The sequence below is a fragment of the Heteronotia binoei genome, chromosome 8, assembly GCF_032191835.1.
Source record: "Heteronotia binoei isolate CCM8104 ecotype False Entrance Well chromosome 8, APGP_CSIRO_Hbin_v1, whole genome shotgun sequence".
Classification (NCBI taxonomy): domain Eukaryota; kingdom Metazoa; phylum Chordata; class Lepidosauria; order Squamata; family Gekkonidae; genus Heteronotia; species Heteronotia binoei.
The window spans coordinates 106,003,191-106,024,418 of NC_083230.1; the positions used below are offsets into that span (position 1 = coordinate 106,003,191).

The 21,228-nt window shown below is 45.2% G+C and overlaps 1 protein-coding gene across 12 annotated transcripts in view; it reads left to right on the top strand.

Annotated features, from left to right (window-relative positions):
- Nucleotides 1-21,228, top strand: part of CALD1 (caldesmon 1) — a 710,639-nt gene that overhangs the window by 290,299 nt on the left and 399,112 nt on the right. For 7 of the 12 annotated variants that reach the window (XM_060245821.1, XM_060245827.1, XM_060245831.1 and 4 more), the window contains one exon: nucleotides 992-4,227. In XM_060245821.1, the coding sequence (XP_060101804.1) occupies nucleotides 992-1,023 (32 nt within the window). In that variant the 3' untranslated portion in view covers nucleotides 1,024-4,227. Of the gene's footprint in view, nucleotides 1-991; nucleotides 4,228-21,228 lie in introns of those variants that run through there. The other 5 variants (XM_060245824.1, XM_060245833.1, XM_060245835.1 and 2 more) reach the window with 3 other exon arrangements.

The window sequence follows — 21,228 nt, forward strand, 5'->3', positions numbered from 1 at the left end:
TGATGGTGGTATGAACAAGGGAGTACATACAGCAGGGCATGGTTGAAAGCAGGGACCCCAAGAAGATGCCAGTCCAGTCCAAACATTTATTACGGCAGAAGCCAGCAGCAATAACAGTTCACAACAATAGTCAGTGAGAATACAAAGATAAATGAGAATACAAAGATAAAATCTGAGGTATAAAAAAGGATAAAAAATCTAGTATGAATAAAAACAAGTTATAGCATATCTTCCATTACAAGAGATTTACATTTTTGATCACTAAGCAACAGGATCTGGCCACAGCACAAGAGATGAAGCTCTGAGAGTCTTCTAGGAGAAAGTTACCCAAAGTCTCTGGCTTGGTATTTTAGTCTATATAGCAGGGGTGGCCAAACTGTGGCTCTTTCATGCATATTGCGTGGCTCTTAAAACCCCCCACTGTCCCATCAGCCAGCTTGGAAAAGGCATTTGTCTCTTTAAATCACTTCTTCAAGCCAAGGTAGCTGGCAGCTTGGAGAATGCATTTAAAGTTAAAGTTGCTTTATTTCCACCTCTGCCCCTCCTATCTGCTTTCTTCCCTCCCTGTCTCTCCCTCCCGGCTCTCAGACATCTGACATTCATGCCTTGCGGCTCTCAGACATCTGACATTTATTCTATGCGGCTCTTACATTAAGCAAGTTTGGCCATCCCTGGTCTATATCTTATCAAAAAGAGCCCTTGCTTTGCTAGGTGTACATGCATTGCCTTTTGATAATAAAAGAGCGGGTCAACCATAATATGAGGGATTTTGTTTGGGATACATATGGGTGGAGTACAGAACTCACTGGGAAACCCACAGTGATCTGAGACAGTCAGCAAAAGAGGCCTTGCCAGTGAAGTCTGGGAGACCTGACCCAAAAATCTTCACAAATCGCCGCTTCCACAGTTCCAAACCTGATTTATGCAAGTCAGCCTGAAAGATGGCACGTCTTGCAATCCCAAACAACCTCTTACCTTCTCTTTCTTTTAGCAGGTTTGAGACAATTCGAAAAGGAGCCCTAAAGAAGCCCACCAACCATGCTGGACCAACTCAGTTTTAAAAAACGGAAGTGCTAAAATTTGTTTTTCTTTTTTTATATATATTTATGGTTGTTTACCAAAAAAAAAAAAAGGCCTTTTGTTGGGGTTTTTCTTTTTTTTGCATTATTCCAGTTTTTAAAAAAACCATGTATATTAGCACTGTATTTAATAATCCGCCTTCAACATCCATCCTAATAGTAGTGCCTTTGCATCCGGAGCCTTATTTCTAAAAAAGAAACCCATGCTGTGAAAGAGAGACCCTTCTGCTGTTTTTTAACTTTCAACAGAACTGTGTGTCCGAACAAGTCAAGTTCAACCCACTGAAAAGGACCACCGTCCGCCTCAGAGCTTCCATCCGTGGATATCCCACCATAGATGGAAAAAGGAGGAGAAAGGTCTGGGGCTCATTTCAAATAATAAAAGGGCGAGGAAACAGCCGATAATTGGTGTTTAAAGGAGAGGTGCTGATAAAGCTTTTTTTCAGTAGACAAATGCTTGGTCCAGTCCCCTCTGGGGTTCCCAATCTTACTTATTCGAATGCACAGGAACACAAACCCACCAATACTCCCTCTAAGCTTTGGAGTCTTGTGAGCGAAAATTCTACTTTGTGAGCGACCGGCATTGAAGTTGTGAGCTGCTGCATAAATGAGTGTGCTCTGGGGCCATTTATCCTGAGCTAAGACAAAAATGTGTGAGCCAGAGGCTAAAAAACAGTGAGCTAGCTCACGCTAACTCAGCTTAGAGGGAACATTGAAACCCACGTCACACCAGACCCCTGGTTGGCGCTCCGCTTTTCACAAAGGGGAGGCCGTGCGTTCCTCTTCCCTCCAAACTGATAACTTTCTGAAGGAAGCGGGTACCCTGTCACGATGCTCTGTTGCAGGGACCATGTGTATTTTCCCTCCTCCTTTCCCAGCCTTTTTTTTTCCTAAAGGGGGGAAGAATTTGTGCAGGTCGAGTGCCTGTGCAATCAGAGATTGTGAAGCGCCATCTGTATATGCAAAGTGAGGTCCGCAGTGGAGGCGAGAGGGGGCCAGTTCACTCCCCCGCAAAGGACAGGTGGCATTGCGGATTCTGCCCCAACACCATTCATTTCAGCCAGACCAGTATGAAGGATGCTGCAGTAAGACCTGGCCCCATGGATCCAATCTTTCTGCACTTTAAATTGAGGCAGGGAAGAAATTCCTTTCACTTAACAATATTTGTTTCTCTACTTTCCCCATGTCAGCTCTTCATCTGTAACAAGTCGGGAACGTGTTTTGTACTTCATTTCTTTTTTTGTTTTGTTTTCCTATTTAGTTTTAAGTTAATATCCTAAATTTGGATGACTGCGGTTGACAGCGGTACTGAAACGTCTCCCTTTTTGTTTTGTTTTGTTTTCCGGTTAGTTGCAATTTTTAGAGTATATACAAATATAGCTTTATGTGACTTAGCTGTAAGGCACTACTAACTGTAGAAGGCTTTTAATACCTGCTAGAGTATTATATTTAGTTATAAACTTAACATGGCTAGCCAATATCACAACCTCTTTTTAAAAAAAACAACAACAAAAATACACACTTTTTATATTAAGATTTCATAATTGCCATTAGGCTTGTGGCAAGTGGAAGTGCTTAGATTTTTTTTTTTAAAAAAATATCAGATGCCTTTGATGGTTAATTAAATTTATAGTTTTAAAAGAGGGAGAGAAGGGTATTAAGCGTCAAACATAGGTCACTTGTATAAAGCAATGTAGCTAATTTATATAAAACTTCCATGATTAACACACACACACAAGACACATATGCGCACATTATGTTGGTGACACGTTTGTTCATTGCTGCACACTTAACTTTCCCTTTATCAAGGCTACCTGCATCTCACAGTGTCTCTTAAGAAAGAAAAAAAAATCCACAGAATGGGCACAGTCCATCCATTCCCTTTCACTTTGCTGGAAGGGATCACCTCAGGGTTGTCCTCCCTGTTCCTCTTGGCCATCCAAGCGCTGTTGTGTACCATTCCGTACTACAGTTTGGCGTAGTGGTTAAGTGTGTGAACTCTTACCTGGGAGAACCGGGTTTGATTCCCCACTCCTCCACTTGCAGCTGCTGGAATGGCCTTGGGTCAGCCATAGCTCTGGCAGAGGTTGTCCTTGAAAGGGCAGCTGCTGTGAGAGCCCTCTCCAGCCCCACCCACCTCACAGGGTGTCTGTTGTGGGGGGGAGAAGATATAGGAGTTTGTAAGCCGCTCTGATTCTCTGATTCAGAGAGAAGGGTGGGGTATAAATCTGCAGTCTTCTTTAAAGGAGAAGTCCACCATGTCTTCTCTGGCCATCCCTCTCTTCCCTGAGGTCTCTGTGCATAAGTTATGTATGCTCCAGAATGCACACAGGGTTGAGAGCCGGCTGTGCTGAGAAGAGGGAGAAACCAGGACTCCACTAAACATTAATGTGTTCCTGCAAAGGCAGCCATGCTTGTGGCAGAAAGGAAAGGGGGGGTCACACCCTTCCCCACCAGTGCTCCTTCTAAACTGTGGAGTCTTGTGAGCAAAAATTCTACTCTGTGAGCTACTGGCATTAAATTTGTGAGCTACTGCATAAATTAGCTTGCTTTGGGGCCATTTTTCCTGAGCGAAGACAAAAATGTGTGAGCTGGAGACTAAAAAACGGTGAGCTAGCTCACGCAAACTCAGCTTAGAGGGAACACTGGCTCATCCCAGGCTTTTATTTTACAGCCATATCATTTGATCTGTATATAGTATCCACAGTGCTTAAGAGAAATTGTTAGGTTGGTTTCCAGTCACATATCACAATATCCAGTATTTACATCATAAAGACTATCGATAGGGCCAAACGGACAGCTTTTGATGTTATAGCCCACCGTCTAATGCAGTTTGCTTGAGAACGGTTGCCCTTTTCTATGTATCTGGAGCATCTCTTGTCTTGCCCCATTCTTTTGTTTAAGGGACAATGATGAATCATGAGCCAAAGAAACCCTCCTGCTGGCACAGTGAAATATCACGTCAGTTTTCACAAACGGAGTGAAGTCAAGCAAGAAAAAAAAAAGTGAACTGTGGAGCTGTCTTTTTGTTTGTTTGGGATTTTTTTTTTTTAAAAACTACACTTTTGAACTCTCTACATCTGAGTTACCTGCAATAAACCAATATGCTGAATCTGCAATTCACAATAAATGGAGTATGTCTATCTGATGGCTGAGTCGGTGTGTATTTTTTAAACAAATAAATGGCCTGATCTGGTTGGGCTGTGTTCCTGCCACTCTCTAGAAATGCTGCTTCTCGTTTGGTGGGGGGAGGAGGGGAAGGAGATTGTAAGCCCCTCTGAGACTCTGTTGGGCAGTGAAGGGCTAGGGCAGGGGTCCTCAAACTACGGCCCGCGGGCCAGATGCGGCCCACTGAGGACGTTTATGCGGCCCGCCGGGTTATGGCAAAATCAGACCGGAAGTGACGTTCGACCTAAACTTGCGTTAGCAACGCACGCTTCTGGCACTGGGCTGAGGCGGCAGAGACAGAGTGTGAGGTGATACCGAGGTGAGGTGAGTTCCCAGGCCAGGGGGTGTGGTGTGGGGAAGCGAGAGAGATGCAGAAGACAGAGAACTGACGGCCCGTGGCCTTGTACAGTAACGGCAGTCCGGCCCTCCAACAGTCTGAGGGACAGTGAACTGGCCCCCTATTTAAAAAGTTTGAGGACCCCTGGGCTAGGGTTTCCAAGTCCAACTCAAGAAATATCTGGGGACTTTGGGGGTGGAGCCAGGAGCAAGGGTGGGACAAGCATGGTTGAACTCCAAAAGGAGTTCTGGCAATCCCATTGAAAGGGTCTGTGGTGCTCCTTTTAAATGAACATAAATGAGTGTGAACGTAAAGCTACTAGCTGCTGTACAGAAACTTATTAGTACAACTTGGGTTTATAGCCAAGATAGTCAGGTACCTTTTGCATGTTTATCTTTTGGGTTTTTTTTTAACCAATTCACTTACACCAATTCCAATGCAATGCCACTGTTTCCAACAATAATTATTCTTTTGACTTTTGCCAGATGTTTCTGAAGCGCCTAGTGAAGAAAGAAATCATTACAAGCAGAGGGTAGAAACTGAGTGTTCCTCATTTGGTGCTGAAACAGACAGAACCATCAGATCAAATAAAGTGTGTTAAAGAATGCAAAAGATGGGGGGGGGGCAGTCCTCGGAGATGAATTCATAATTCTACTTAATTTTGAACAGGCTTTTTTGGTTAGAAAAGCCCAGCAGGAACTAATTTGCATATTAGGCCACACCCCCAGTGCCAAGCCAGCTGGAACTATTTTCCTGTGCATTCCTGCTCCCCCCCCCCAAAAAAAGTCCTGGTTTTGAGCCATATTTCCCCCCATTTAGCCTCCATTTTCTTTGCTTCCACCGCAGTCAAAAGATCCTCTTAACCCTACTTAGGAAGTGCAGGTCCCCTGGAGAAGTGAGAATATACATTCCTAAATAAATGAATGCCTGCTTAGATTACAAGGGTGTGTGAAATAACCCCCCCCCCCCTCTCTTGAGCTTTCTCCTCTGCTTTTTTCGGGTTCCTGGTAGTGCCATCGTGTATGACCTGCAGAAAGACCCAGGTCTGACATCTCTGTAGCAAATAATTGTAATGCTGCCTGCTCTGACCTAGTCAGCTCTTGGAAGCTAAACAGGGTTGGCCCTGGTTAGTACTTAGAATCACAGAGTTGAAGGGACCTCCAGGGTCATCTAGTCCAACCCCCTGCACAATTCAGCAAACTCACAAATACCTTCCCCTTGGATGGGAGACGTCCAAAGAAGTGTTGGATATTGTGACTCTGCATGCAAGAGGATCCGGAAGGGAAAGGGTTAAGAGAATTGTCTCATTGGGGTACACTTGGAAGTTGGCGCCACACTCATCGATTAGATGCGGAGCCTCTGGCCCTTGCTTGCCTTTTGTTTCATCTTATATAGGACTTCCCTCTTTCTTTCTCTCAGCTGGGCTTGAAGCTGTGGCAAGCTAACATTTCTGAAGTCAAATCTGTTCACAATAAGTTAAATGTATCTACAGGGATGTGTCATCCAAGATATGCTTCTATTTTTTGTAAGTAAGATTTCTTTCTCTCATTACCACCGGAGTCAGATCTTCTTTGTAATTTGTTTGGATGTGAATGGCAGTTTAATCTACTGTTAGTACATGGCAAAATGCCTTGGCTTGTGGTTTTTGAACCCAAACCTATTATGGCAAATGGATCAGACCAGTGGTGGTCCAGCTAGTCCAGCATCCCGTGTCTCTCAGTGGCCAACCACTTCCTCTGGCTGGCCAACAACTGGGCATAGAGGGCAAGACCTTCATAAGAACATCAGAAGAGCCCTGCTGGATCAGAGCAGTGGTCCATCTAGTCCAGCATCCTGTCTTGCACAATGGTAGGCTTCCCAATCCCCAGGTCCCAGAGGGGGATCCCCCGGATTTACAGGCTTCCCCCCTCCCCCAGCCAGCTGGCCGGCGGGGGAAGCCCCGCCCCCACAACCATCATGCACCTCCATGAACTATTCCCATAGAGAATTATGGGGAATTGATTCGCGGGTATCGGGGGCTCTGGGGGAGCTGTTTTTTGAGATAGAGGCACCAAATTTTCAGTATAGCATCTAGTGCCTCTCCCCAAAATACCTCCCAAGTTTCAAAAAGATTAGACCAGGGGGTCCAATTCTATGAACCCCAAAAGAAGGTGCCCCTATCCTTCATTATTTCCTATGGAAGGAAGGCATTTAAAAAGATGTGCAGTCCCTTTAAATGTGATGGCCAGAACTCCCTTGAAGTTCAATTATGCTTGTCACACCCTTGCTTTTGGCTCCACCCCCAATGTCTCCTGGCTCCACCCCCAAAGTCTCCTGGCTCCACCCCCAAAGTCCCCAGATATTTCTTGAATTGGACTTGGCAACCCTACACAATGGCCAGCCAGTTCCTCTGGACGGCCAACAACAGGGTATAGAGTCTGAGGCCTTCCCTGGTTTTTGCCTCCTGGCATTGGGATTTAGAGGCCTAGTGCCTCTGACCATGGAGTTTCTCCTCAGATACCATGGCTAGTAGCCAATGACAGACTTACCCTCCATAAATCTCTCATTTCCCTTTTAAAGCTGCTTATTCCTGTGGCCATCATTACGTTTTCTGGCAGCAAATTCCACATTTTAATCTCTCTCTGCATAAAGGAGTACTTGCAAAGACTACAGCAGTGTCTTTGCTGGATGAGATTAGGGCCCATCGAATCCTCAATATCAATAAGCCTCCTCATTGCCCCAGAGTTCTGCAGGATCTATTTTGGCAATGCAAAAAGTTCTCACGCTGGAACCAGCCAGTAGAGATGATCGCCTTAAGTTCTGTAGCTCTGTGACTTTAGAGGAGGGAGATATTTCAGAGGTTTCAACCATCTCCTTTTTAAAAAAAGAAACTTGACCCTCCACACACACACACTCTCCCTCCCCATGATGCTGTTTCTGCTTCCCTTTGCAGTTGCTGATAGTCATCTGGGAAAATGTCAAGTAGGGTGTTTTTCAGCTCTGAATTCCAGCATGGGATCTTGTTATTTGACCCACTTGCTTCCAGATTTTCTCCATCATTTTTTGTGATCAGTGTCTGCCTCTCCCCCATTATAGCGTTTCCATTCCAAGCCTGCAACTCTACGGTCCCAGGAAAGCTAACCTTGCCAGGAATTAACCAAAAACAATGCATAAACATTTCCACATGGTGGCAGCACTTGCTTTGTGATGGCACACTCCTTCAGACACCCAGAATTTTACCCAGAATTAAACTTCACCCCAGCGTTGGAAACAACTGGTGCTTGTACTGGAGACTACCTTCACCTTTTAAACTTTGTTGGTCTTATTGGTGCCACTGGATTCAAACTTTGTTCTGCTCCTTCGGACCAACACAGCTACACATCAGAATCTGCTCTGTGACATAATTAAGTTTGAGACCAGTAGCACCCTTAAGACTAACAAAGTTTAAAAGGCAAAGGTAGTCCCCTGTGCAAACACCAGTTGTTTCTGACTCGGGTGAAGTTTAATTCTGGGTATAAACTTTAGTGTGCATACACACTTCTTCAGATGCACATGAAAGTTTACACCCAGAATTAAACTGTTGTTCTTAAAGGTGCCACTGGACTCAATCTTTGTTCTCCTGCGTCAGACCAACACAGCTTCCCCACTCGAATCCACTTTGTGGTAGTCAGATTTGAGTCCAGTAGCTCCCACTAGAGTCATTCTTCACAGGACTACACTGCTAAGAGGTAGCGCTCCTCTGCATATTAGGCGATGCCCCCCTGATGTAGCCAATCCTACTGGAACTTACAATAGACCCTGTAAGCTCTTGGAGGATTGGCTACACCAGGGAGGCGTGGCCTAATATGCAGAGGAGCTCTTGCTAGAAAAAGAACCCTGGCAGTTACTATAACTACTTCAGTGTAAACCAACTATGTTCAACAAGAGTTTTTTTTACTCCTCTCTCTTCTCAACCTGCCCTTTGAATATTTCATGTCCCAATTCAAGGCAAAAGTATAAAAGGTTCCCTTACATGCTCATCACTTTCCAACTATTTTACTCCTGATGGGATAACTTTAATTTTAGGGTAGCGTCTTTCCAACACACTGCTTGCTTGCTCCTCAACAACAAAGTCTTCTAAAGTTCTGGAAACCTGGCAAAGAAAACAACATGATCACTCCAGGGGTTCATGAACATTTCAATGCAAAATCTACTGAAGCAGCTGTATATCTGCCACAAGTAACTCCATGCTTTATACATTTTATATATATAGACCTCTTGGTGGCACGCTTGTTATTATCTGACCAATCAGACTAGTAACCTGGGTGTTTGGCTCCTTTGGAGGACCCTGTACTGTCGCCTCAAAACCCCTCTTCCAAAGGGGTTGGAAGCCTTTCAGTCTTCCCACTTTGGATACTTTATGAAGCTTAAAGGGACTGTTTCCCCCCTCAAAATGTGCCTAATTGAATGACGGATACTGGTCTTTGCTTCTGAAAGCTGTCTCTCACCAGAGTATCTGAGAATTAAAATCCCCCTTCATGGGCTCTGCATTAGACTCTGCCTAGTGACTTTTTCACCCTCACATCTCCAAAAGATATCTGCTCCCTTCTGGAGTATGCAGTTCACCTGCAGAAGGCAGAGCCAACTGCAAAATGTCAGGGAGTGAGGTATCTATAACGCTAACAGTACCTCTCCAATATTTCAGGCAGAAGCTCTGTTTAACAACTTTTAAAATTAACATTATCGTTGTAAAATATTTTTTTCACATACGTTGGGGGAATTCAGCCTCATCGGCTGAACAGGCTTCAGCAACTGGGGGAGGGTGGTGGTGGTCAACTCGTTCCCTGTTCATGTAGCTAAAGATACAGATCTCGCTCAAATTCTGCTACCCAGGGTATGTCTTCACTCTGGCCCTCTTTAGCTACAATAGAGGCCTCCTCCTCCACATACATGCAATTTGCCTTCAGTAACGCAGTGCACAAAGTTATGTGGTGCACAAAGTATTTTTTTTTTAAAACTCTCCACAGCTAATCTTATCTCTACTGACCAATCACAAACTCTGCAAGGCAAAAGCCCTACCTGGCCCCACCCACTTTCTAAAAACATTTGGTGGACTTCAAGAAAGGTGTTGGTGGCTGCCATGGCTGTATTGTGTGGACCAGACCGGCTCCTGAGTTCTGAGTTCTTCTCCCCACATTCTGTTCTGACACTTCTAACACCGTACTGGCTCTTTAGTAGGATTGCCAATCCTTAGGTGGAGGCAGGGGATCCCCTGGTTTAAAGGCCCTCCCCCTGCTTCAGGGTTTTCAGAAAGCGGGGGGGGGGGGGAGGGAGGGAAATGTCCTCTGAGCACTCCTTTATACCCTAATACCCTATGGAGTCTAGTCCCCATAGGATATAATGGAATATCAAGCTGTGGGTATCTGGAGCTCTGGGGGGGGGCTGTTTTTTGAGGTGGAGGCACCAAATTTGCAGCATAGCACCTGGAACTTCTCCTCACATCCTCCCCAAGTTTCAAAAAGATTGGATTGGGGGGGTCCAATTTTATGAGCCCCCAAAGAAGGTGCCTCCATGCTCCATTATTTCCAATTAAAGGAACACATTTAAAAGGAGTGTGATCCCTTTAAATGTGATGGCCAGAACTCCCTTTGGAGTTCAATCATGCTTATCACAACCTTGCTCCTGGCTCCACCCCCAATGTATCCTGGCTCCACCCCCAAAGACCCACATATTTCCGGAGTCAGAGTTGGCAACCCTACTCTTTAAAGAACCTCGATGCCATAAATTATCATGGGTCTTTTTGACAGTTTTTAACAGAAGTAATCTGGGTCATCTTAGCTGAAGTCTCCACTGCCAGAGACTCTTTGAGCTTCCCAGTACGCTGGAAAGTAAAACATGTGACAGAATCACTGATTTAACAGCAATAGTTACAGAACACACTCCCTGCCATTCAGCATCATATACCCATCCTCGTCCTGCCTGTATCACTCAAGAATATTTACGGCACGTTTGGAAAGCTCATTCTAAGGGAACAAAATGGAGCATAACGGAAGTACAGAAAATATTATCCAGGCTTCCCACCCATGGCGTTCCTAAAAGCAATGGCTGGCATGAGTTACACAGACCTGGGAAACCTGCGGTAGGCTATCTATCACACCTCAAGCAAGTCAGAACCCATCTTTCTCACCGGTCTGAAGTTTATTGCTGGTTTTATAACTGAAAATGCCTTACTCAGTAAAATATCCTGAGGGGGAAACGCTGTAGCCGGCTTTTAAGAGAAGGAGGGGCAAAGTTTGAGACTGATTTTTCTGCAATGTTTCGTGCCCCTCCCCCCATCAATTCTTTCAAAATCCAGCATTAAGGAATTAATGAGGAAGAGAGCCGTATGTGAACAAAACCGCTTGCAGAAAGAATGAAGCAGGAGTCCAGTGGTACCTTTTACCCCATGGGTGCCACGTAGGGTTGCCAAGTCCTACCTTGGCGTCGGCAGGGGAGTCCTTTCCTCGTAGGGTTGCTGATCCCCAGGTGGGCAAACAGGAAACCACAGTGGAACGACTGGTAAGGCAAAAATAGGAAAACAGGGTGTAATTTACAAAGCAAGAATAAATGCAACCACTCTTATTATGCTTTCAGTTCATTGGAACATCACAAACACAACTTTCAACCAAGATACAGTGAACTGAACTGAACCAATGAACTGGAAGCATAATTACAGTGTTTTTGCCTTATCAATCCCCAGGTGGGGGCAGGGGACCCCCTGGTTAGGAGGCCCTCCCACCACTTCAGGGTCATCAGAAAGCAAGGGGGGGGGAATGTTTGCTGGGCACTCCGTTATTTCCTATGGAGACCAATTCCCATAGGGTATAATGGAGAATTGAACTGTGGTTATCTGGGGCTCTTGGGGGGGCTGTTTTTTGAGGCAGAGGCACCAAATTTTCAGCGTGGTATCCAGTGCCTCTTCCCAAAATACCCTCCAAGTGTCAAAAGGATTGGACCAGGGGGTCCAGTTCTTTGGGCCCCAAAAGAAGATGCCCCATCCTTCATTATTTTCAATGGAGGGAAGGCATTTAAAAGGTGTGCGGTCCCTTTAAATGTGATGGCCAGAACTCCCCTTGGAGTTCAATTATGCTTGTCACAACCTTGGTCCTGGCTCCACCCCAAAGACTCCTGGCTCCACCCCCAAAGTCCCCATATATTTCTTGAATTGGACTTGGCAACCCTATTTCCTCATGCCCACCAAATGTTTGTAGAAAGCACACAGAGCCAGGTAGGTCTTTTGCCCAGAAAGGCTTCTGATTAGCTGTGTAGCTTTTTTTTGTGTGTGTGTGTGGCTGTGGCAGCAGGTGCCACTGCAGCGCAAGCACCATCACTGTGGGACCAAAGTTAAACTGCGGCAATCATTTTGTGACTCGCTCTGCCTCTAGCGGCAGCCATTTTGTGGCCATCATTATGTGAGGTGCTAGAATTTCAAAGGTACCCAGAGGCTCAAAAAGGATGAAATCTCTCATTTTAGACCAACAAAATTTATTCCCGCTCTTGCTTTTATGTGTCAGACCTCGCTTCTTCAGATCTGAAAGCTTATGCTAGGATAAATGTCCATCTTTAAAGATATCACGGGCTCCTGTTTCATTCTCCTACAACAAACCAAGACAGCTACCTACTGAGAGCCAGAGCTTTTTTTGAACAGGAACACAGTTCCGACTGACTTGACATCAGGGGGTGTGGCCTAATAGGCAAATAAGTTCCTGCTGGACTTTTTCTACAAAAAGTTGTGTGAAACAATGGCGATGTCAGGGGGTGTAACCTAATATGCAAATGAGTCCCTGCTGGGCTTTTTGCACAAAATAGCCCTGCATAGAGCTATCACTTGAGAGCAAGACATGTTTCAAGTAGGAGCGCTGCCCAATAGCAGACCGTCCAGAACAAACAACCCACCTTTACTATTATTTAGTTAATTTATACTCCACTTTTCTCCCCAGTGGGGAAACAAAGTGGCTTACATTGTTCTCCTCCTTTCTCTTTTATCCTCACAGTCATCCTGTGAGGTTAGGTTAGGTCGTGAGAGTGTGACTAGCCCAATAGTAGAGCCGGTGGCATTCAAACTCAGGTCTCCCAGATCTGAGTTCGGCACTCTTAACCACTACACCATAATGGCTCTCTATGCTTTTAAGGCACATAATTAAAACTCTTAATTATTATTATTATTTTGATGTTTAATACTTCACTGAGCTTAAAAGAATGGAACTCCTTGGCTGGTTAGAAACAGGTTAAAACAGGGCTGGTCAAACTGTGGCTCGGGAGCCATATGTGGTTCTTTTACACATATTGTGTGGCTCTTGAAGCCCCCACTGCCCAGCTTGGAAATGTGCTTTAAGTTGCTTTCTTTCTGCCTCTTTCTTCCTCCAACTACTTGTGGCTCTCAAACATCTGGCATTCATGTCTTGTGGCTCTCAAACATCTGACATTTATTCTATGTGGCTCTTACACTAAACAAGTTTGGCCAAACTTGTTTTGTGTAAGAGCCACATAGAATACCGTAAATGTGTTGAAAAAATATTGCTATAAAATGAATAAAGTATTTAATATCAAACTTGTGTCATATTTATGTGCTCCTGTTGAAAACATCCACGGTCTGCACATACACAATCTATTTCAAAACACAGTAATGATACATAAACTCCACACATCTAATATTTCTGAATAAACATATAGTCACAGGTCTCTAAAAGTGCTCACTGTTCTGGCATTGGGAACAGAAGTCCAATCAGTGGAAATAATAACCCAGGGGATCGCTGGTCAGGTATTCTGTTTTGGATTTCTCCTTTGTCTAGGGTCCAAATTGTCAACTTGTTCCACTGTACTTCTCATTCAAGTTCATAGATAGCTCCTGCACATCTCAATTTTCCAAACAGTGCAGAGTGAAAAAACTGTTGGGCTAGTTGGCCTGTATCATGGCCTCTTCCAACTCTGCGATTCTGTGATTCTATGTATTAACATGCTTTGTTAGGAGCTTATTCTTTGCGCAGAACAACCATCCAACATACAGTCCTTTGTTTTTATTCTGAAGAGGTTCAGTCCAAGGAGGAGAGTAGCATGTGCTTCTTTCCATCATCGACCAGGGGTGGCCAAACCCATAGAATAAATGTCAGATATTGAAGAGCCACAAGACATGGACATCAGATGTTGGAGAGCCCCAAGACAAGAAGGGAGGGAGGTAAATAGATGAGGAGGGAGAGATGGAAAGAAAACAACTTTAAATGCATTCTCCAAGCCTCCAGCTGGCTTGGCTTGGAGAAGTGATTTAAAGACAGAAATGCTTTCTTCTCCAAGCCAGCTGATGGGGCAGTGGTGGCTTCAAGAGCCACATGTGGCTTCCAAGCCACAGTTTGCCCCCCTCCCCCCCGATCTGGACTATAATCAGCAACACGATGCGCACCTGTCAAGATATGCTGTCCACTGCCAACTAGGGTTACCAACCTCAAGGTAGGGTCTGGGGTTCTCCTGAAATTATGACTGTTCCCTTCGTCATCGTGTCCAAATAGGTCTGATGATCAGACTGATTTTGGCCCTGGGAGGGGGGAAAAACTTTGCCAAAAGTTGATATGACGGTGCAGCTAGCCACAAGAAAAGTTACTATGCATGAGTGAATTTATCAGTTTACTCAAGTAAAGGACATTCTTCATTCATTTTGAGTGTCCAATGCTGATGAGAAAAAACCTTTGTGGCATATTTCATATCTTATGATGCCTGCCTGCAAGCAGGGAAGAGTAATATTTAGTTTACGGGGAAACTGTCCAGCCATTGCTTAGTCTGGGAAATTACATGAAGCCTAGGAAAGGAAAGTTGTGCTTTAAATAACAGAAACCCCCCCCAAAACAAAACAAATCATTTCCATTTCTAGGACCGTAACTCATTTCTGGACATTGTTTTCTGCAGGGCTTTTTTTCTGGGGGAATGTGATGGAATGGAGTTCTCGAGTCCAACCTCTTTGGGGAAACAAAATTCTTTTAAAAAATAAAATAAAAGTTCACGAGGGGCACTCATGTGTTTCTCCTTCATTGCCATAATTTTCCGGGAGGGGCGGGGGGGGGGGAGAACCCCTGCTAGCAGCAAATAATTAGAGTTTGAACACCCCAGACCTTGTCCCAAGAGGCAACTGTTTTGGTCCTTTAAAAAGACGGGTATGGAGTGTAACTGTGCCCCCATCTTTTGGCTTGTAACATTTAACACTTTCCCATTCCATTCTCACCAGAACCTTGCGAGACTGCTCACGTGGAGAGAACGTGATGGGCCCAAAACCCCAAACAAGTTTTCAGACAATGACATTCGAACCTGGCTCACCCAGATCTTAACCCAGCACTCTGTTGTGTGAGCCCCTAGGCAGAGAAGGCTCAGAGAATGGACCTTTTGCAGCACAGTTTTTAAAGCCACAGTCAGTACAATAGTGAGGAGGCCCTTTTTGACCCATAATAACACAGCAGAAACCCAGACGCATTCATTCTTGCAATGTAGTTTATTCTTCGCTAGAATAACTTGGCAATCTCTTCTGCCCCTGGCCTACACGCACGCACGCACACACACACACACACACACACACACAATGTGAGCCTGCACAGAAGCCATGATGATGAAGAAGAAGACTGCAGATTTATAACCCTCTCTTCTCTATGAATCAGAGACTTTGAGTGACTTACAATCTCCTATTTCTTCTTCCCCCACAACAGATACCCTGTGAGGTGGGTGGGGCTGAGAGGGCTCTCACAGCAGCTGCCCTTTCAAGGACAACTCCTGTGATAGCTATGGCTAACCCAAGGCCATTCCAGCAGGTGCAAGTGGAGCAGTGGGGAATCAAACCCGTTTCTCCCAGATAAGAGTCCACACACACTTAACCACTACACCAAACTGGCTACACCAAACTGACTCTCGAAAGTGCTGGAGAACTGACTTACTGCTTCAGCCATGATACTGCTTATTTGCTTGGACCCTCTGGGATCTGTATCATGTTCAGTACCAAATGGTGGCAGAGCAGCTGCTTAACATGCAGAAATTTCCAGGTTCAGGGCCTGATATCTTCAGTTAAAAGTTCTGGCAGAAGGTGATGTGAAAGACCTCTGCCTGAGACCAAGGAGAGCACCTGCCACTCTAAGTAGACAATCCTGACTTTGATGGACCAAGGGTCTAATTCAGTCTAAGGCAGTTCCACGTGTTCAGTCAAAGGCATGGGATCCTCACAGGGTCTTGACACTTCCTTTCTCTCCTCAATAGGAGGAATCCCAAAGGCACTGCACCTCCAGTAAAAAAAACCTCTGAGATCTTCAAGGTCCAAATAACTCTGCTACCTCAACTCTTCGCCGCCACAGTAATGAATTGTTTCTGACTTATTTTGAGCAGGAATGCGCAGGGACACAGTTCCAGGTGGCTTGGCATCAGGAGGTGTGGCCTAATATGCAAATGAGTTCCTGCTGGGCTTTTTCTACAAAAAAAGCCCTGTGTGAAACAATGGTGATGTCAGATGGGGTGGCCTAATATGTAAATGAATTCCTGCTGGGCTTTTTCTACAAAAAAAGCCCCTGTAGATGGATAAGATTGAGAACAGCTTGAGAACAAATCAAAACAAAACCTGGACATATTGTGAGCATGTGTGTGAACTGAAAGCAATTCAAAAAAGCCCCAATAAATGTATCCAATCACATGAATGATTAGATTTTCCCCAAAGGATACCAGAAAAGGAGGGGGTGGTGACACCCATTGTCCACTCTCACAGGCTGCAGTCACGCACACTAATAAGTAATGCACTTTCAATATACTACATTCAATCCACTTTCCAACTGGCTTTTGCCAGTTCACGTGGCAGCCACAGAGTGCCTACCACAACTTCTTTTATTCCGGATCATATAAATAGAAGATTTACTTTTTTAAGTAAATGAAAAGATATCTACAAATATCAGTTCGCTTCCCTGAAGTTGCCATTAAAATATAAGTTTTGTGCAGTCCACCCCCCTTAATCACTTTATGTGTTAAAAGCACATATTCCCCAGACAGAGTCCCCAGCCTTTTTGAGCCTGCGATTACCATTGGACTTCTGACAGAGTGTTGGGCACAGTCACAAAATGACTGCCAAAAAATGTCCGTTGCAGGAGGTGGAGGCAGCCACAAAATGGCTGCCAGAGCTTACCTGTCATCAGTGGTCATCTTACAGAAAAATAAGTGGTGGAGCTCATCCAGGGATAGTTATGCAGCTGTACATACTATTCAATGGACAAGGAAGTGGAACTCTCATAAGGAGGAGGTGGAACTCTGAGAAAGGTTCAGGAGCTGTGCTCCTGTGAGCTCCCACTGAATCTGAGGCGTGCCTGTCGTCATATAGTGAAGATCCTTGTGTGGTGGTGGCAGCGGCCGCCCAATAATGTTCTGAAAAATCTGCACACCCAATCAAATCTCCAATGGCTGATCAGGGCTTTCTAAAAGCATTTCTCAGGCACCAGGAAAGGTGCTGGCGGGGAGGGGGGTGTGCCATGGTGTTCACAGGAACCATGTTAGGGACTGCTGCTCCAAAGTAATAGCTAGTGGGGTTCATCACATTGGGAGGATTGTACATAGTTTACGCTTCTGGTACATTCAGTTGGCAGAAGTCAGGTATGTAAAATTTTAATGTCTGGAAAGGGTTGTTCTGGTACCACAATGGTAACTTAACAAGGAAGAAATTGGCATCACATCCAGAAATGCAAATAATTTAAAGTCTGTTCCTTTCCTCCATCATAGAGTTGCCAATCCCCAGGTGGGGGCAGGGGATCCCCCAGTTTGGAGGTCCTCCCCCCCCCCGCTTCAGGGTCATCAGAAAGTGTGTGTGTGTGGGGGGGAGGGAAATGTCTGATGAGCAATCCATTATTCCTTATGGAGACCCATTCCCATAGAGTATAATGGAGAATTGATCTGCAGGTATTTGGGGCTCTTGGAAGGCTGCTTTTTGAGCTGGAGGCAGCAAATTTTCAGCATAGCATCCATTGCCTCTCCTCAAAACACCCTCCAAATTTCAAATAGATTGGACCAGGGAGTCTAAGTCTATGAGCTCCCAAATAAGGTGCCCCTATCCTTCATTAATTCCAAATGAAGGTAAGGCATTTAAAAGGCATGCGGTCCCTTTAAATGTGATAGCCAGAACTCCTTTTGGAGTTCAATTGTGCTTGTCACATCCTGGCTCCTGGCTCCACCCCCAAAGTCTCCTGGCTCCACCCCCAAAGTCCCCAGATATTTCTTGAAGTGGACTTGGCATCCCTACTCTATAATGAGGCAAGGTAGCAACTCCCTTTATTGCTGCTGCAGAAATGGTTCATTCTCTCCAATTCCATAATTCAGTTTGATGCTTTCTTTCATAACGCCTCCAGGCCATCGTGTTCTGAGGGAATCTCCCCCAGATATTTTAAAGCGTGAAACTGGGTAACCTGAAAGCACTTTTTCCTCTCTCGTCATCTGCAATTCCCTCCTGTCTTTCCCGGTCTACGATTTGTGGGCTCTTTCGTGGAGAAGGCCGAAATGACACCATTTTTCATGAAAGGGGACAGGGACCCTGGCAGTTCTATTTGGCTGCCTTGTTATTGGACTGCTCCTGTGTCACTTTGCATTAATTGTGTCTCCTCAGAAGCCCAGATTAGTTCTATCGGCGAGATCTGCGATACATGGGCTTGGATATTGTTCTTTCCTAGCTAGCCCGTTTCTAATTCTCACGGGGCCCCTGAAGGTTGGCGAGATCACAACTTGTCAGTGTGAAAGACCCACAGATGCAAATTGCCTTATTTGTCATTTGAGCCCTGGGAAGTGATTTCCTTGAAAGCAAAATCTCTGTGTGTGTGTTTTTAATTTCCATTTTTATAGCCATTGTGCATATCTGCCTGTAATCCCCCTCTGCCTGCTGTTATTCTCTCCTCATAGAGATATCAACACCAGGTTACTAGAATATGAGCAAAGTGTTATTTGTCGTGGGTTGTGTTCCTCAGGGGAGGGGAGGCAGCATGGTATGAACTCATCACATCTCGGAAGCTAAGCGGAAAGCTTTTAACAACAACCCTGTGAGGTATCTTAGACTGAGACACAAAACTAGCCCTAAGTCTTCTACTGAGCTTTGTGACTGGGAATAAAGTGATAGGAGCTTGGGTCTTTGCTAAGATGTTACTTGCTACCTGGGGTAGAGTTGCCAGGTGTCACGATTCAGGGGGCTGTTACCTATCGCGGTCACCACTCTGCGTTAAGGGTCCCCTTGAGATCCTCCCATGCCCTTCAGGCCTCCTTTAGCTTAGGCTGAATAATAGACGTGATAACCAGGCAGAATGAACAACAGAACAAAAGGTTTATGTAACAGATCAGTTCAGTGCAATATAAACAAGAGAGTCAGTTTGGTTTAGTGGATAAGTATGCGGACTCTTATATGGGAGAATCGGGTTTGATTCCCCACTCCTCCACTTGCAGCTGCTGGAATGGCCTTGGGTTAGCCATAGCTATTGCAGGAGTTGTCCTTGAAAGGGCAGCTGCTGTGAGAGCCCTCTCAGCCCCACCCAGCTCACAAGGTGTCTGTTGTGGGGGGAGAAGACATAGGAGATTGTAAGCTGCTATGAGTCTCTGATTCAGAGAGAAGGGTGGGGTATAAAGCTGCAGTTGTCTTCTTCAAACTTCTCAGTCAGACCTGGGCCCTCTCAACCTTCCTCTAAGGGCGAGGGTCGCCTCCCTGCAGTAGCCCTTCCTCAGCTCTGCCTCCCAGGAAAAGAACAAAGGCTTCCACCTCCCAGGCCTTTTATTCAAGCTCTCCTCTTTCTCTGACTGGCCCAAAATGACACCAAAACCTTACCGGGCTTCTGGGCATTGTAGGCCCTTCCCACCACTCCCACTCAGGCTTTCCTGGGCCCACAGGCCTCTAAGGCACAGCCCAGATCAATGCACCAGGTCTTATTCAGCTGCTGGCTGGGGATGTTGGTCTTCCTCCCTGGGATTCTCTTTGCATGCGTGAAGTGTGCATGGTGTGATGACATCACCGGGCCGGAAGTGATGTCATTGTGCCGGTGCTCTTCAGGGGCAGGGCATCCCCACCAGCCAGTTCCGTGGCAATGGGTTGGAGGCCCCAAAATTGGGAGAAAACCCACCTCCAGCAGGGGAATGGGAACCTTAAGCCAGGGATTTGTGAGTAATGGTATTTTAAAATAAGTATGGTATGCTTTTATAAAAGACCACAGACTGGCTAATTCTGGGCGCAATTATCATTAATACAAATACTCGTCCTGATTAAGTGATTAATTAGTTAAATATTAAAGTTTTAATGTGGATACATTTGAGAGGGAACCCCTATTTGGTCTTTTGTTTTTAAAGCTATGTGTTTAATTTCAAAAGGAACCTGTCTTTTGGCTCTTTCCCTCCCCTCAAGCAGATGACGTTCTGTTTCCTTTGATCATAATACTTTTTGATAGCTCAAACATTCCCATCTAACGGTTTCTGTTTCTTTGTAGTGCCTGTAATGTTGCTGTCGTGATGCTAATCTTGCCTTTGGACAACTGAAACCACCACAGTTGCCACAGAAGCGCTTACTGTGTGCCACTTCATTTCCCCCCCCAATCACGTTATCTCTCCAGGTCTCTCCACAAATAAATATATGTTGCTCTATGTACAGTAATATCTGGCACTGCGGGTTTTTTGTGTGAGGCTTTCTTTCTAGATCGGTAGTAAGCTTCCCAATCCCCAGGTCCCAGCGGGGGATTCCCCGGTTTTACAGGCTTCCCCCCGCCCCCAGTCAGAGGGGGAAGCCCCACTCCCACAGCCACCATGCACCTCTAGAGCTCCGGCCGGTTTAGAAACATGCAAACAGGTACATTTCAAAATGTGTGTGTGTCTGTGTGCCTCACGACTACTGAGTAAAGGGGGTGGGTATAATAAGGATTTCTAGTCTCTTCGGGGTTCTGTTTTATTTTCAGATAGACGGATAACTATGTATGTAGGGGACCATTGCTGATTTGCTGATGATTCCAAATACGCAGGCACCAGAGAACTTAACAGTTAACCTCAGGTTTTTATTTACACACAGTCTTCAGCTGGGGGGAAGGGATATATTTACATAGGCTATTTTGTATCTTGGATGAATAACAGTCGCTAAACAGTTCAGGCTTTACAATACAGAGGTTCACTGAGGTCTCTCAGGGTCCACAGTTCTTATATTCTTCACTCTCCAAACTCTAATTAGGTTGGCCTCTTGGGCTTTATGTGTCTGGTCTCTTGAGTCGACTGGCGTGTCTGCTCCCAGCCCTCCTGACTCCCTCAGACCCACATCTCTCCCTTGTTAGTTCTTAAGAGCAGTGTAAATATTTCTGTGACCACTCAGGTCTTTCACTGTGACACTCGATTGTCACTCTCAGCCACCTGGCTGTCTCCAAAGAGCTAACAGCGAGCTTCACTTCACCAGAAGTCTCTTCACAGCTCTCTGTATCAGCTCTCTCTTCAGCTCTCCTGCTGAGCCTGCCCCGGCGGGGAGGGCGGGGTATAAATAAAATATTATTATTATTATTATTATTATTATTATTATTATTATTATTATTATTATTATTATCATCATCATCATCATCATCATCATCATCATCATTATTATTATTATTATTATACCATATATTGCCCACCTCAACTGTCTCCCTCTGACAGTTGCTGACAGTTGAC